General features: G+C 37.0%; 1 protein-coding gene across 1 annotated transcript; it reads left to right on the top strand.

Annotated features, from left to right (window-relative positions):
• Positions 1-457: 457 nt before the first annotated feature.
• LOC108366691 (uncharacterized) lies at positions 458-2,122 on the top strand. Its single transcript, XM_017621156.1, has one exon. The coding sequence runs from the start codon at positions 458-460 to the stop codon at positions 2,120-2,122; it is 1,665 nt and encodes a 554-aa protein (XP_017476645.1).
• The last annotated feature ends 14,709 nt before the right edge of the window (positions 2,123-16,831 follow it).

Here is a 16,831-nt window from a genome sequence, read left to right as displayed (position 1 = left end):
CCTTGCTGCTCCAAAGACGTCATCGTAGCTCCCAGGCAGCTANTGCGTCGCTCCTACTGGGTCACATTCCCAGTAGATGGACTGAGGCAAAGGTGGTATTTTTACCAAAGGCAGGTTAACCGGAGCAAATGCCTTCATCCTACAGACCAATTAGCCTCAGCTCCTTTCTCCTAAAAGGCATGGAGAAAATCTTGGATCANCAGATGCAAGGACGTCCGAAGAAGCGGTCTTGCTGAAGGGCAACAGGGGGAAGAAGGTGGCTGCTCGCGGCCGAAAAGACCGCAAGTAATGGCACCTCACCCCAAAAACTCCACAAATCNCTCCTTTCTCCTAAAAGGCATGGAGAAAATCTTGGATCAACATATCAGAGAAGTCAATCTAGCGGAACGACCACTGAAAAAGAACCAATTTGACAGGTTGCCCTCGAGGGGGTGTACTCTCTCCTCTTCTGTGGACTATGGTTATAGACGAACTCCTGTTCCTACTGAACGACTATGGCTTTGAAACACAAGGATATGCAGACGATCTGGTAATTTGTGTAACAGGGCTGCATGACGAAACGATCTCCAACCGCATGCAACAAGCCCTGCGCATTACGCAAAGATGGTGTGACACCAAAGGATTATCCATTAATCCTACTAAATCTATTCTGGTTCCGTTTACCCGGAGGAAAAAGTTATCCATGACAGAATTGACTCTGGGCGGCACTAGAATAGGGCTCTCAAATGAAGCAAAATACCTGGGGGTGTGGCTAGATAAGACACTCACCTGGAATGTACATTTGGATGCAACCGTAAACAAGGCAATGAGAGCCTTCTTCGCATGCAAGCTACTTTACGGGAAGACATGGGGACTCTTCCCCAAAATGACTTACTGGTCATTCAACACAGTTGTGAAGCCGATAGTCACCTATGCATCCTTGGCATGGTGGACAAAAGCGACACAAAGAACTGCTAGCGCAAAACTAAGCAAACTACACCGAATGGTGTGCATTGGTATAACAGGGGCTATGCGGACCTGTCCTGCTGATGCACTTAGTGCTCTTGTAGGCATACCGCCCTTCCCAATTCTAATAGAGAGGGAGGCCAGTCAATCGGCACAGAGAATCCTAAACACTTCCGAGCTAAAAACCGGAAACATGACAGGTCATATGAAGGTCCTTATGAAATTCACAAATGACCCCATAATGCATATGAGGGACTCAGTAGCTCCGATACTAGTAATTTCTAGGAATTTCAAGGTATCTATTGCGGACCGAGCATCCTGGAGCACAGGAAACCCCTACACCAAACCCGGAGCTGAAGTTTGGTACACTGACGGATCAAAACTTGAAGATGGAAAAACTGGAGCTGGTATATTTGGGCCGAATTTTAAAAGATCGATACCAATGGGCAGCTACCCCACCATTTTCCAAGCAGAGATTCATGCGATCGATATCTGTGGCAGAGAATGCCTCAGAAGAGGCACTACATCCTCTAAAATCTGCATTATGTCGGACAGTCAGGCTGCCTTGCTAGCACTGAGGTCCCACATAATAACATCCAAACTAGTGTACGACTGCCTCAACACCCTAAACGGTCTTGGAAGCAAGAACAAAGTATTACTGGGCTGGGTGCCGGGGCACGAGGGCCATGACGGCAATGAACAGGCGGACCGCCTAGCAAAACACGGAGCTACCACACTATTCTATGGCCCGGAACCCTTCTGCGGGCTCACCAAAGCCCACTTAAGGGAGGTCATAAACAAGTGGGTCGACAAAAAATTCGAAAGGCACTGGAATGAATGTCCGGGGCAAAGACAAGCTAAGCGGTTCATCTGTCCATCACAAGAAGCTTCAAAAAAGCTCATAAATCTAGGCAGGGAGGACCTTCGAACTCTCACTGGGTACTTCACGGGACATTGTTCCCTGCGTTATCACCTCAGTAAAATGAATCTTTCAGACACGAGCGTCTGTCGCTTCTGTGAGATGGACGAAGAAACGCCAGAACACATCCTTTGTGAATGTGTTGCTCTCGCTAGACGCAGACTCGCTCACCTAGGTGGTACAACACTTAATCCATTCGAAATATGGAACAAAAAGCCCATCGAAGTGCTAGCTTATATTAAAAGCCTTCATATATAGGGTAAAGGGCCACGCACAATAGACCACCCTAGAGGTCGCAGTGCTCAAGGCTCATAATAATAATAATAATACTTTAAAGTACAAAACCGCGTATCGTCATTCTGCAAAACCGCGTAACTGACATTTGCTGCCGAAAATTGGATTTGCTCACACAAGCTCTTGGCTCAATCCTTATCCATTAGTCCTGAAATATACTAGCGATTGCTTTATAAAAAAGAGAACCATTTTGAAATATATGTGTTTTTACTCTCTAGAAAATAATTTATGCAACGTCACATACGCGGTTTTGCATTTTGTTGATACGCGCTTTTGTACTTTAAACGACGGTATGTATATTAAGATCTTGCGTAAAGCATCCTTTTAAGCTAATTAAAGCAATTGCGCTTATACCTATTTTGGTGCGATCTCTTCATATGTTCATTGCTTCGTTTACAAAAAATAAAATGCTTTAATTTCACGCTTAAGGAGCGATTTTTGAACGAAAAAAACTTGATAGGAAATATAAAATTTTGGCCTATTTAAAAAAGTATCCACATTTATACTGACCGGAAAAAACAAGTATCCCGCAAAAGTTCGTCTAAAAATGTATCCAATTGGATCTATTTAGATCCAAACGGCATCCCTGCATAAAACCAGTCCAGATAGTTCGCGTTCGCGAATGTTAGGTATAAAAAATTTCCGCTGTTGTGCGTACGCGTATGTATTGGTGGACTAAATAGCGTGCGTTCATATATGTAGCCATAAGTGGCAGCGATGCCTTCGCGAAGGTTCACTGCTGTCGTTCTTGTTCATAAGTGAATAGGGGTATTCTCCAAATCTTGCAAAGCCATTGCACGTAGCACAGATTGCATGGATTGCATAACTTGCAAACACGCAACAACAAAATATATGGGAAATAACATTTCCTATCGCTGCAAAATATGCAACGTCGAAACCCATGTATATATTTTGCAAAATATCATAGCAAGATAAATGCGGCACTGCGGTAGTTGTTTTGTTGTTGGAATCGCTACATATTTCTCTGGTTCCTGTCATCCCGCTCACTTCTTTTTTTGCTGTCTCTTGTTATTGTATTTGATATATAATTTCGCTGCTTGCTACCCATGCATGCTATGGGGTGCCCTCGTACTCTACGACATTTGGAATAGTATTNGCGTACGCGTATGTATTGGTGGACTAAATAGCGTGCGTTCATATATGTAGCCATAAGTGGCAGCGATGCCTTCGCGAAGGTTCACTGCTGTCGTTCTTGTTCATAAGTGAATAGGGGTATTCTCCAAATCTTGCAAAGCCATTGCACGTAGCACAGATTGCATGGATTGCATAACTTGCAAACACGCAACAACAAAATATATGGGAAATAACATTTCCTATCGCTGCAAAATATGCAACGTCGAAACCCATGTATATATTTTGCAAAATATCATAGCAAGATAAATGCGGCACTGCGGTAGTTGTTTTGTTGTTGGAATCGCTACATATTTCTCTGGTTCCTGTCATCCCGCTCACTTCTTTTTTTGCTGTCTCTTGTTATTGTATTTGATATATAATTTCGCTGCTTGCTACCCATGCATGCTATGGGGTGCCCTCGTACTCTACGACATTTGGAATAGTATTTTTGCATTTCATGCAATCCGTGCATCGTTCAAGACTTCGAGAATACCCCTAATTTAAATGCTGCGGCAAACATTCGCGGAAAGTTGGTCTGGCTGGAGATACTATTCTATGCGAAGGCAATTTTGTTAATTGCATAAGATTTGCACGGTTCATTCGATTTTCAAAAGTGAGGTGTCAAATGAAAGGGCTTGGCCTCTAGATATGCAGTAGGGCAATAGCTTTTTAATAGGGTTGGCACCTGGTGCTGAAGTTATGATATTTACACCGTTCGCCCGATTTTCAAATATTAGGTGTCAAACGAAGAGGCTTGGCCAACAGATGGGAAAGTAATGTTTATTTTTTTAATACGTTTTTATATGTTCTTGTTTTCAGCTGATTAAGTTAAGCGACATTTTGACTAGATTTTACTATTTTTTCTTTTGTTTATTTTATGTTTACATTTCTTTTTTTTATAAAAGTCTGGCCCTTTACATATCCAGCGAAACATAAATCTACTTTTCAAGCTTCGTACAAAAAATCAACAAACTTTATCTACACCCAAAAATTTCAAACTTTCTTTTAGGTACGCAGTGTTATAGCCTCTTTAATTTTAGTGGGTTAAAGTGCGAATTTCAAGACACTAGGAAATCGCGATATCTTTATACCCGAGCGCACTTGTGCACAAGGGTATTATAACTTTGTTCGCATAACGGTTGTTTGTAACAGGCAAAACGAATCGAGATAGATATAGACAAATGTATACATAAATGATCAGAATGAAAAGAGAAATCGATTAAGCGGTGACTGTCTGTCCGCCCGTCCGTCCGTTCGTCCGCCCGTCTGTCCGTCCGTCTGTGCACACGATAACTCGAGTAATAATTAAGATATCTTATCGAAACTTGGTACGTGTACTTCATTCGGGCGTTGGACGGACGGTATTTGAAAATGGGCAAAATCGGACAATAACCACGCCTACCTCCCATATAACGGTAATTTTCAGAAATACGAAAACTGCGATATTTTAGTAACTACTGAAGATAATTCACTCAAAATTGATATTTACAATAAATTTTAGAAGATTAATAAGAATATTGAAATTTTTTGGAAAATGGGCGTAGCCACGCCCACGTATGGTTACAAGTGGTAACCGCTGCACCAATTTCTTTCAAACTTGGCACAGTTGTTGGCCCTGTTACAGCATACCAAATGGCCGAAAATTTTTAAAATCGGACAATAACCACGCCCACATCCCATATAACGGTAATTTCGAGAAATACGAAATCCTCGATAAATCAGTAAATATTAAAGCTAATTTATTCAAAATTGATGGTTGGAACAATTCTTTACCAGGAAATACGCTTATGATACAATTTTGGAAAATTGGCGTGGCACCGCCCACTTATGATCTTATATATGTATCTCGCTAACCGTTCTAGCAATTTGTACCAAACTCGGTATGGTTATTGTGCTTGCCACATAAAAGCAAACCATTGAAAATTGTTGAAATCGGACTAAAATTAAGGCCGCTTTTCATATAACGGTAAATTTCAGAAATGCTTGAAATTTCAATATTTCGAAATTTAAGGACGCTAGTTTACTTAAAATTTATATACCCCGGCATATCATGTAGCGGTAGCTTTTGGAAAGGTGGAAAACATATATTTAATACTTGCGCCGGGTATTTAATGTTCGGCTCCGCCCGAACTTAGACTTTCTGACTTGTGAAATAATCTTTCTGGCTGGTTGACAGTGTTGCGCATTTTCTACCATATAAAGTATTCTCCTGAAGAGAAACGCACTTTGCCGATTGAAAAATATTGGTTTTTAAAGATTCTATACCATTTTCACGAAAAACTGTTTTTCTTTTTGCCATATAAAATACATGGGAAACTTTGAGCGCTTTGAGCACCCTCTTAATATTTATTGATTAAAAAACAGGGTTATATTTTTGCGATGTAGAGAAATCATAGCATTAAAATTTCGACTTTACTTTTTTTGGAGCACTCTTTTGTGTTCTTCATGTTTAATTTTTTTTTATAAAAGTCTAGCGCATTATATAACAAGCACCATGTAAATCCACACATCAAACTTTGTACAAAAATTATAAAAATTCAACAAATTTACCAAACTTTTTATTCAGAATTTTCAGAAACATTTCGGGTATGCAGTTTAAATTGTGGTAGGTTAAGGCCAGTATCAAGCTCTCAAGAAAACGGACAAGAAAAAAACGCCATTACTTCGTGTGTTTGTCCAAGGAATTTTGACATCTGATACTTCACAGCCTGTTGCCGCACTCCTTCCCCAAGAAATAATAAAACGGACATATATTTCTGTTGCAAACATGGGTTGCCTTGTGCTCGTTTTTCAGTAAACACTTTAGATAACCGTAGTAGAAAGCGTAGCAAATTTCTTAAGAATTTGCTTTCCTTGAAAGCTACATACTGGCCTTTAAAGTGCAAATTTCAAGACGCTAGAAAATCGCGTTGATTTTTAATATATATTTTTTTTTTTGCTGACGGTGCTAGGCATTTGCTTCCTTATAAAATAAATTGTCGAGCAAAAAAAAAATAGTAGTATTAATCCACTTAAATTTAATGGGCTATAACACTGCGTACCCAAAAAAAGTTTGAAATTTTTGGGTGTAGATAATTGATAAAGTTTGTTGAATTTTCGTACGAAGCGTAAACATAAAATAATAGAAAGAAAAATAGTGAAAACTAGTCCAAATGTCGCTTAGCTTAATCAGCATATAAGAAGGTAGAAACCATATTCAAAAAACTAAACCCTACTTTCGCATCTGTTGGCCAAACCTCTTCGTTTGACACCTCATACTTGAAAATCGGGCGAACGGTGTAAATATCATAATTTCAAAAGCAGGTGGCACCCTATTAAAAAACTACAACCTTCCTCGACATCTAGAGGCCAAGCCCTTTCATTTGACACCTCATTTTTGAAAATCGAGTAAACGGTGCAAATCTTATGCAATTAACAAAATTGCCTTAGCATAGAATAAGATCTCCAGCCACACCAACTTTTCGCGAATGTTCCACACATTCACTTATGAACGCACGCTGTTTGGTCCAGCAATACATACGCGTACGAACAACAGCGGACATTTTTTTTACCTAACATTCGCGAACGCGAACTATCTGGACTGGTTTTCGCGTAGGTGAATCAATAGAGAATATTTGGTACGTTCACGTTCGCGTATAAAATCATAAATGTGGGTACGCGAACGTTAATATATGGAAATTTCCGAACCCTTCTTAGGCATATGTTGGTTAAATCAAATTCAAATGGGTTGAATTTGTGAATAATCATTTTTCAGTTAAATTACTTTGCCGAAACCAATACTAAATATTGTGTAATAAGTTGGGCTGCCTTCTCAAGCATAGCGTGTATGTATACGCGAATACGACGCGCAGTCGCCCGCAGGGCAGACGCTGCCCAGCTGTAGTCTAAAAACTAAGATTTTGACTTTTTGCCATTTTGACGGGTGTGGCAAAGCCTCGCGCAAACACTGGCTGCTAGAGTATGTATAAATTAGTGTCTAAATGCTGCCAAATGCATTTAGTTTAAGCAACTAGTGGTTAGCGAATCGAAAGCTGCCATGGTTGACGTTTACGTGCTACTTTAAGTGAAAAGTATTATTTTTAAAGCTTTCTTTCGCCTATTTACAAATATGGGCCATGGATGGCTTTCGCCAAAGGCCTTGACCTTCCTTCATCTGCCTCTGCTTATATGTAATACAATTTGAGCGTTAAACTGTTTTCAATATTGCGCAACTATTTATACGAGTAATCAAAGCGATAGTAATCACAAAAAGACATTGAAAATTTCAAAATCTTACCTGATTGTATCCCGGTTAACATTGAAGAAATAATGGAAACTATATACCAGATTGCGAAGAATTTTATATCTATCTCAAACATTATAAAGCAGCAATCGAACTAGGACAAATGCCATGATTTAAAAACCCACAGCGAATTTTGGTCGTTGTTCATTTTTCTAGAAATAAAAATAATAATTTTTAATTTATTTATGTATACTGCTATTTCGCGGATGTTTCTAACCAAGTAGAACTTGGGAGCATCGTACGATTTCTCAGAGAGTGCTCCCTTGAGAGTTTAGGAATACTCCCAATTGCTTCCTAAGCATGAAATTTTGTATACTTCTTTTAACTTTGGATGTCCTAGGAAGGCGAGTAATTTCTTTTTTCCACTAAACGAACAATCAGGGAGTACACACAGAAATAGCGACCCACAAACCTCTTAACCCTAGGATACTAACGTTCGCCTGTAAGGCGGAACGAATTCGATTTCCGCGCGATATTTCAGGAACGCTTTTAATGATCAAAGTAAACGTTCGCGCCAACTCAGCTTAGCGCTGTACGAGGCTGTTAGCAAACGCACATTGTACAGTGGCCTTGCGCGGCTGAGTTCCACGCCCTCTTGACGCCTGACAGGCGAACGTTAGTAGTAAAGGTAATTTTATTTGCTGTACTTATTTCAGTTTTTAACATGTTTGTTGGCTATTTTCTGTTTTGAACTTAATTTTTTTTTACTTTTCGGGAGGGGTTCCTATGAAGAACAAGTTCTAAAATGGTTGGAAGAAATATCGATGAATGGAACCGATAGTGAGAACAATTTGGAAGAAGATTTCAGTGAATGCGCCTTATGAATAAAAAGTACGCAGTTGCTTTTTCTTAAGATTTCAAACCTTTTGCTTGATTTATTCGTATAACTTTATGTAAAAGATCTGAAATTTTAAGAAAAAAGCATTGCTTAGTTTTTATTCATAAGGCCCAATGTGATACAAAAAAGTCGATTTCATTTTTAAGTGCAGGTCACAATAGAAAAGATAAACAACTTATTCCTTTTAAGTATGAAAGTAAATACGAATATCTTTAAGATAATTTATGGATTGTTTGAGTGCGTTAGCTTTTAAATGTTTTTTTTTTAATTTTTTAAAAATAAAATATGTGTTATTTTCAATACGAATTATTTTTATTAGTATTAAAAAAATTATTAATTATTAATTATTATTATTATTATTAATTATTATTTTTACTATAAAAACATATAACATTTTAAACAAATTTAAGTTTTTAAAAAGACAGAATTTGTACTTTTTTTCGAGGTAGCCTCACAGGCGAACGTTATTATTAAAGGAATAAAAAAAAAAGGTTAGTATTCTAGGGTTAAGGGAGCAATCATAATAACCTCTCAAAAAGATAACAACATAACAGAAAAATATGTAGTGCCTACTTACAAACTAATTAACTAAAACATTTAATAGCACTTTAAAAGTGTTTTTCATGGATATGTGAGTAGTCCACTTGCAAAGTGCTCTATGTAAAAATTTTTCGATTTTTAGTTTTTGGTGGTTAACGTACTAGTATTTAAAGTAGTTTCATGTCCACTAACAATACAGTGCAAAATCCTTATATATTCTGAAATAAATAGCATCAAATGTTATAATACTTACAAAAGTCGCTACAATAATTATTGTACGTATTTATACAAGTAAAAAAGTCTCCATCTTCTGATGAACTTAGAATACTGCAAGAAAACGTGGTAGTTTCGGTACCTAGTGGAAGACGTCGTTAAAATGAAGCAGACCAATCTTCATGGAAGAGAGAACGCGAAAAGCTATAAAAAGCTAGCTATGTAAAAGTTACTGTTTCAAAACTCGCTATATTAATTTTTTATACATAAAATTTGCAAAAACTACCATACTGCGATTTTGTTTTTTAGTGTTATTAGACTCTTATTTGTCCGAATTTTCAGATAATAAAAAAAGATACTTGTTGTTAAAGACGATTTTTTAATTTATGGCTTACTATTATTAAATCACATAACGCTGTTTGCAAGTGGACTACTCATGTATGTTTTGGAAGCGTATTCAATTCCTTCAGGTCTCTAGCAATCGAAGCACTAGAGGCGTAGCTGGTTCTAACTGTGTCCAACCAGTAGCCATGTACATATAATGACCCCGTAAATTTCTTTGATGAATATTAAAATTAACTCTTTCAAGGAGAAATGGGGAATCAATTGATGCGAAAATTAGATCAAAAACAAAAGTGGTGGAAAGAATTTAAGATTACTGAGCATACAACTACTTCGGTAAGAAGCAGGGCTGCAAACCACTCCAAAAATCGGCGCGGTTCGGTTGAGTGGTTCGAACCACTTAAAAAAAAACTTGTACCGGTACAAGAACCGGTTCATGAGTATCCCTTAACCACGGTTCGGTTCGGTTAAAATAGATCAATTTCTTTATGCAAAAGAACACAAAAATTACAAAAATATGACAAATCCATAATATAAATATTAAAGGCTTTGTTACTGAGATCAAATTCAAATATCCACATGCTCAGTGGTGGAAAAATAAATAGGGGCGTGACATTTTAAAAAAGTTTTGGTTATTTTCCTTTTGTTCATTTAAGTTTATTTTTTTAACCATGCAAGTCGAAATTTTAAACTTTGTGCAAAACATTTTAATAAGAATTTCTAAGAAAAATTGTTTAGTCTTAAGTTTATTTTGGAAGAAACAAAAAAATTATTATTATTATTATTCAACAAAATTATTATTATTATTAATACTATGCTTAAAAAGTTGCCATCATTTAGTTTAAGATTATAATGGTAAAAAATATTTTAAGATCGCAAATATTTAAGATCTCTTTTCAGAGATAGTAGTCGAGAGATCTAGGTTTAATTTAAGCCAGGAAGGTGCATCACCTTTTGTTTCTTTGCTAGAGTTTCTAAGAAGTAGAGAAAACCGCGATTTTTGACACTTTGACCTCGTTTTTTTTTTCAAAATCTGGAGCTGATGGGAACTTTATGCTTACGGCTTCATTATCAGCACAAAAAAAAGTCTATCAAAAACAGCTTTAACATTTTCCGTACTAAATTTTTTTATATTTTTTTGGGCTGTGTTATTAATTAAAAAATGAGCAAAAATTCAGATTTCCGGTTTTTCTTGTATGGTCTCTAACACCCTTCGCTCCCCTATTTAGTTATACTTTTGCAAAATAATTCAATGAATGCATGTGCAGTAGACTGCGCGTTATTTTGCAACTTTGTCCTACAAAGCAAGACTCCTCCTAGAGAGGTTCATTTGGTCATAAAAACGTGAACTGCGAAAAATTTTCTAAATCGGATAACGAAAGGCGTGCCTCAAAGGCCCTAAAGTTCAGAAAATTCATGGAACTTTTTACAAAACGACCATTATTTTGCCTATAAGTCAGTAGAAAATTTAATATATTTTGACGGCACTTGATGGAGTTTTGTCCCTCAATGTCAAAAATAGCTACAGTATTTTTAAACCTCCCCATGTTTTAAAATAATTGAGGTTTCTTTTGGGAAAAAGCCGTGAGGCCTTTTGAAAAATTCAACATGGCGTCTCAGATTTAGTATCTAAATTAACCGTAAACTAGATTTTGCTTTAAAAATTTTGTGCCGCCGGAGAACCCAACACTAATAGAGAAAAGTACCCTACAACTTTGGCATTTGAATATCCTACGACGTTTTGCTATTTATTTACAATAATACAATGATTTTATTTTTTTTTTTTAAGTTTTTATATAAAAAATGTAGGAAATTTAATTCTACACAAATTTGTAAACAATTTTTTTTCACGAAAAATGCAATATAAGCTTGCAAACTGCAAAACCCCCAAAAAACCTAGAACCCAAGTTAGCGGAATGTTCCGGTGTGTGCAGTAAACTGCATCAAAAGTTTACTACTTAAAATTTTTTTCTTCGTAGCTTTTCTCAATATTCATCCCAATCTAGATTGCAGTGACTTTTCTTTGAGTTTTGCTAAACTAAATTCAGAATGAAATACAATATGCTGAATACTCTAAATAAAAAAATTATACTCTTGGTTGTTACGAATGACTTTACATAAAACCCGCCCAAAGAGAAATCCTGCGGCCGGCCCTGCTCTATGTAGGCCTTAACTTCATATATGTATACAAGTATACCTAAAAATAATATGAGTGCGGCATTTGACTATTTTTCTTTTGATAGTTTAATGCAGTGTACGGAAATAAACTATATTGTACGTTATTATTTCGTTTCGTTTATTACTTCAACTGTTCGGTACAATACGAAAACAAAACGGCTGAGTTCACTTTGCGATAGTACCCTACAGTAGTTTAGTAGTTACAGACGAAACAAAAAACGAAATGAATCGTGCAGAGAAAAATAAATGTATGTACGTAGTACATGTTTTTTAATTGAATTCGATATGAAAATTTACAGAAAAAAATATTTTTCACGTAATTGAAACGTTTGCATACATATAAAACGTACCCTATGGTACAATTGTCACAAACGAAAAGCAAACGTTTCTCATTGGGGAAAATGACATTGAATCTTACAATTTGTTTCTGACTATGTACAAAACTGTACAAAACACAAATTAGTAATAAAAGTATAGCTCGTTATATGAGCCCTAACCGCCAAAATAACGTAAGCGACATTTTTTTCAAAATTTTATTTTTGATGCAGAAATATTCCTAGAGCATCTAGATGCATTTCTGCATCAAAAATTAAATTTCGAAAAAAATGTCGCTTACGTTATTTTGGCGGTTAGGGCTCGATATAATAACAAGCATAAAAATTCCAGTTTTGGAATGGTTTCCGGTTAGGTTTTGGCATTTCAAAACTAAAACGGTTCGTGGTTCGGATCGAAGCCCGAAAAAAACGACGGTGCGGTTCTAAAACCAGTTCGGATAAAACACGGTGTGCAGCCCTGGTAATAGAGCTGGGAAACTATCGATGGTTGTGGCCATCAGGTCGGAAAAGTGCGAACTGAAGCAAGAATATAATAAGACTTCAATAATAATAATAGATTGGCGCTTACACATATGTTAGTGTTTGGCCGAGCTTCTCCTCCGATTTGAGGCGTGCGCCTTGATGTTGTCACACAAAGCGGGGGACCTACAGTTTTACGCCGACTCCGAACGGCGATTGTATTTTTATGAGAAGCTGTTTTTCATGGCAGAAATACACTCGGAGGTTTGCCATTGCCTCCCGAGGGACGACCGCTGTTAAGAAAACACTTTTTTCTACATTTGTTGCGATGTTGCTTTGACCAGGGTTTGAACCCAGGCGTTGCGGAGTGGAAGCGCGCACTGCTTACCACTACACCACAGTGGCCGACATAATAAGACTTTGCCATAAATTAATTAAGTTGCCTATGAAAAGAAAACCTAGAATTAAGTACCACACCTAGATCTGTAACTTCATTAGGATTTGGAAGCCGAAAACCGTCTATATTATAAGAAATTGAAAATGGTCGACGAGATTTGGAGTAAGAGACATAAACCATTTTTTGATATTTAGATTATCGCGTACTGGTCGCAACAACATTTTATTTTGTTCCCCCCTTGTTATATTTACCTAGTTCCTTTCACTCCAACCGATAGGAGTGAAGTCTACCGTCACTCAAGTGTACATATGTATGTACCTATATACTTAAGTAAATAAGAGGATGAGCTCACGTTGAGCGAAACATTTGTTTGTCCGTGGAGCGCCACCATGGTGTTGTTTGTGTGTGCCGTGATGGTGCTGCGGATGTGCTAAATCGCCCAATTCGCTTCTAGAATGATCGGGCCGGTGCCAATTGATCGGGCACCAACAACCCCGGCGCTGACACTCCAACGGTTTGAGTACCGGTGCGTAGGTCGCGGCTTGGCTCGCAACTGCGTGCCGGGGCAGATCTGAACGAAAATCGAGTCAGGCACTACCCGTGTTCCGAGTGCAGTACATTTGGTTTTTATAAATGGCGGCGGAGTTTTTGGTAAAATAATTTTTTTAAAGTGCCAGGTGAAGCACTACTACAGCAGCAAGATTTTTCGAGAGCATTCCTGCGGTCGGAGCGCCAGGCAGGCTTCTCCTTATGGTGTTTCCCTATCCAATCCTGTTTAGCGTCCCGCACCCTGGGTCCAGTCATTCAGGCAGGTTAAAGATATCCCGGCAGCGCGGGCGGTAGTGCGAGTGGGTTCGTAACCTTTTGGTTGACTCTCACCTCGGGTGCGCCCCCAAAACAAGGTTTTGTTTTATTTTCAACTTTTGTTTGCTCTGTGTATTTCGACCCACCCTAGTGCCAATATTATATACATACTCGTAAATCTACTGTACATAGTAGTTAGTGCCGTCTAGTACCTTGCGTTATTATTGTCCAACTTTGAACTTAATTTGCCTTAGGTATTTTGTATACTACCTTATTGTTCGGTCGTTTTTTTATTTGGTTTGGCCCGTTGCATTTAGTTGGTATATTAGGTAGGTGATTTTATATTATTGCACAAAATATTTGGTGACGAAATGGCGCCCAAAGTGGGGTTTTCGTTATTAGAAGAAATTTATCTCTGATAAAAAAGGGAAGTACGTGGGATCTTTTTCGTCAAGCTTGCAGGACCAGGAGGTACATAATAGGGATGCCAATCCCGGGATCCCGGTGTTTTTGACGTCCCGGATATCTCTGGATTTGCTTGCAGTAATCTCGGGATCCCGAAAAATTTGAAATATCAAATTGATAGTAAGAATTTGTTTATGAATTTTGAGGTATGATTTTTGTAAAATGCCGTTTTAATGCAATTAACAAAAAGCTTAAAACTGTACTTTTAGATTGCAGTCTGAGCCTTTTTTGAAGAAGATTTTAATGAATTTACTCATAGCGTCGCTAATTTAAACGAAACAGAGAGTTTTAAGGAAAAGTTAGATAATTTTTTAGATCAATCTACTCAAAACTTCTTCAAATCAAAAAACTTATAAATTGTCCGACGTGCTGGTAAAAGAAGTTGTAATGGAAGAGATAGGGGTCATTATCTTCAAATGGAAATAAATATGTTTTTCATCAGTAGGTTTTGTATGTAAAAACTGCAGGTCAAGCTTATAAGAATCCGCTGTGGATGCTTTGCTGCTCTTACAAAAACATTTTAAGTGCAATAATAACAACACCGGCAAAAAAGGGGTGTGTGTTTTTAACCAGACCCACCTACCAACATGTATTTCGACCCGCTGAATCCGATTCTGAGATCCGTTTGCCTCGTACACCCTCAAAATTTCTAGTCAGTTGCGAAAAAAGGCAAAAAATTCTCCATTCACCATTTCTTTATAGAGTAGAATAAACATGTATAGAGAAATTGTTTTTGTATATGTTTGTTTTGTGTTTTTTTTATTAATTGTTACTTTCAAAAGTACCTGGTATTTACATTTTTATTTATGATGTATACGTTCCTCAATCACATGTTTTTTTTAAATACAAACAACATTTTGCCTGTTTAAAGCAAAGCAAAACTACATACGAATCAGAGGGATTCGATCTTTATTAAAAGATTTCGCACTATTTTGGCCTTATCGCATTTTCGGAGCTTTTTTTGGCCTTAGCAAATTTTCCTTTCATTGAATATAAAAGAGAAAACATAAAACAAGGACCTTTACCCTTTTCGAAACGATGCAATTTTAATTTGTCTAGCGTCCTATATCAAAATATGATTTTTCATTAAAAGTGAAGTTAGCAACTTTTCACTCTGAGCTGGCGATATATGAGTTTTACAAACAGTTTATCGTAAATATTAAATTGTTTTTATTTCATGTAATGTTTAAACGCTTTCAGATATTGAATTTTTTCCCATATTCATAAAATTTATGATTCAATTTGATCCCGGGATTACCTAAAAAATATCCCGAAATCCCGGGATCACAATTCTCCTGATATTTTGGCATCTCTAGTACATAGTCAGTTGAGAGTTTGGTGTAGAAATTAAAACAGAGTGTAATGGAAAGTGCCGTGTGTGTATTGTGAACTTTTAGTATTGTTGTTATCTCCCTGCATACTTTGTTCAGTGGCGTTTATATATTGTGTACATTAGGCCGGGTCACGATTTTTGTTTGTGGTACAAATTGTATATTTGGTATTTTGGATTTAAATTTTTTCTTTTTTTAACCTTTTGGAATTCAAGGAGGATTTTGTGTTTACGACTCGTGGCGGCGTGGTAAAGGACGCACATAGGGGTATTTGACCGATTTAGGCGGCCAAAATTATTTTTATGAAAATTTTAACTCAAAATGTTTAGAAACGACGTGTTACGATATTCAAAACGGTAAATGTTTAAAATCAAGTAAATAGAAGGGGGGATGTGCAAGCATTCCACCAAACCAATGAAAATAAAGCTGCTTAAAGTTTGACATCGATAGACTCCATGTTATCGAGGTCCGATTGTAGTAATATTGATACATGTATTCGTATCGGCGAAGAGAACGTTCATATCTAGGTTTGAACATGAAAAGGGTTGTCACCTCCTAAAAAATTAGATGCAATTAAGTTAAATGAATTACTAAATTACTAAATCAATCGAGATGGTTTTGAACAGGCTTTATTTCTAAATGTGGGAGGATTACCATCTGTTTTGTAATTAAATCCAACTTTAATTCAAGGGAATTAGGTAACTGAAATATGTATAACAATATGGGTGTCAGACTATAAAGTTTAATAAGGTTATAGTTTAAAACTATTTTTAACAGGGATGTCACCTGTTTAAAAATTAAATCCATTATATATAATAGGTTAAATTAAATCTTAACAATATGGATATGGAACATGAGATGGTTTGCCACCTGTCAAAAAATGTAATTCAATTAATTTCACGGTAGGGTATCATCCAAATGGCTTTGAAAGGGCTTAATTTTCAACTACTTTTAGTATGATTGCCACCTGTTTAAGAAATCAAATTCAAAATAACATATGAAGAGAAAAAACACTATATGGAACAACCATTATGTTGAGTTTTATTGAAAAAATTTCCACCTTATGTAACACGCGGAAATTTCATACACTCATCGAACCACCGCCCCATCCCCCCTCCCCCGCTTAACGTTGTGGGGATCTTAACTTTCCTACCACCCGCCTTTACTCATTGAACACATTTGCAGTGTACCCTGTACATGTAAAGAAAACTTGCACAGTGCTGCAGTAGTTATTTCGTTTTATTTTTCGGTAGTAGTAAGTATTTCAAATGGTCACTGCACAGCAAACGCACATTTTCAGCAGATTTTTTTGTTTGTTTCCAAACTACGAACTGTCAAGCATAACACCCAAGCAA

This window comes from Rhagoletis zephyria, unplaced genomic scaffold (genome assembly GCF_001687245.7).
Source record: "Rhagoletis zephyria isolate East Lansing unplaced genomic scaffold, Rhagoletis_zephyria_1.1 Rzeph_scaffold_02380, whole genome shotgun sequence".
NCBI lineage: Eukaryota > Metazoa > Arthropoda > Insecta > Diptera > Tephritidae > Rhagoletis > Rhagoletis zephyria.
The sequence above is the reverse complement of the archived record's forward strand: the minus strand, read 5'-3'. Positions and strand labels throughout refer to the sequence as shown.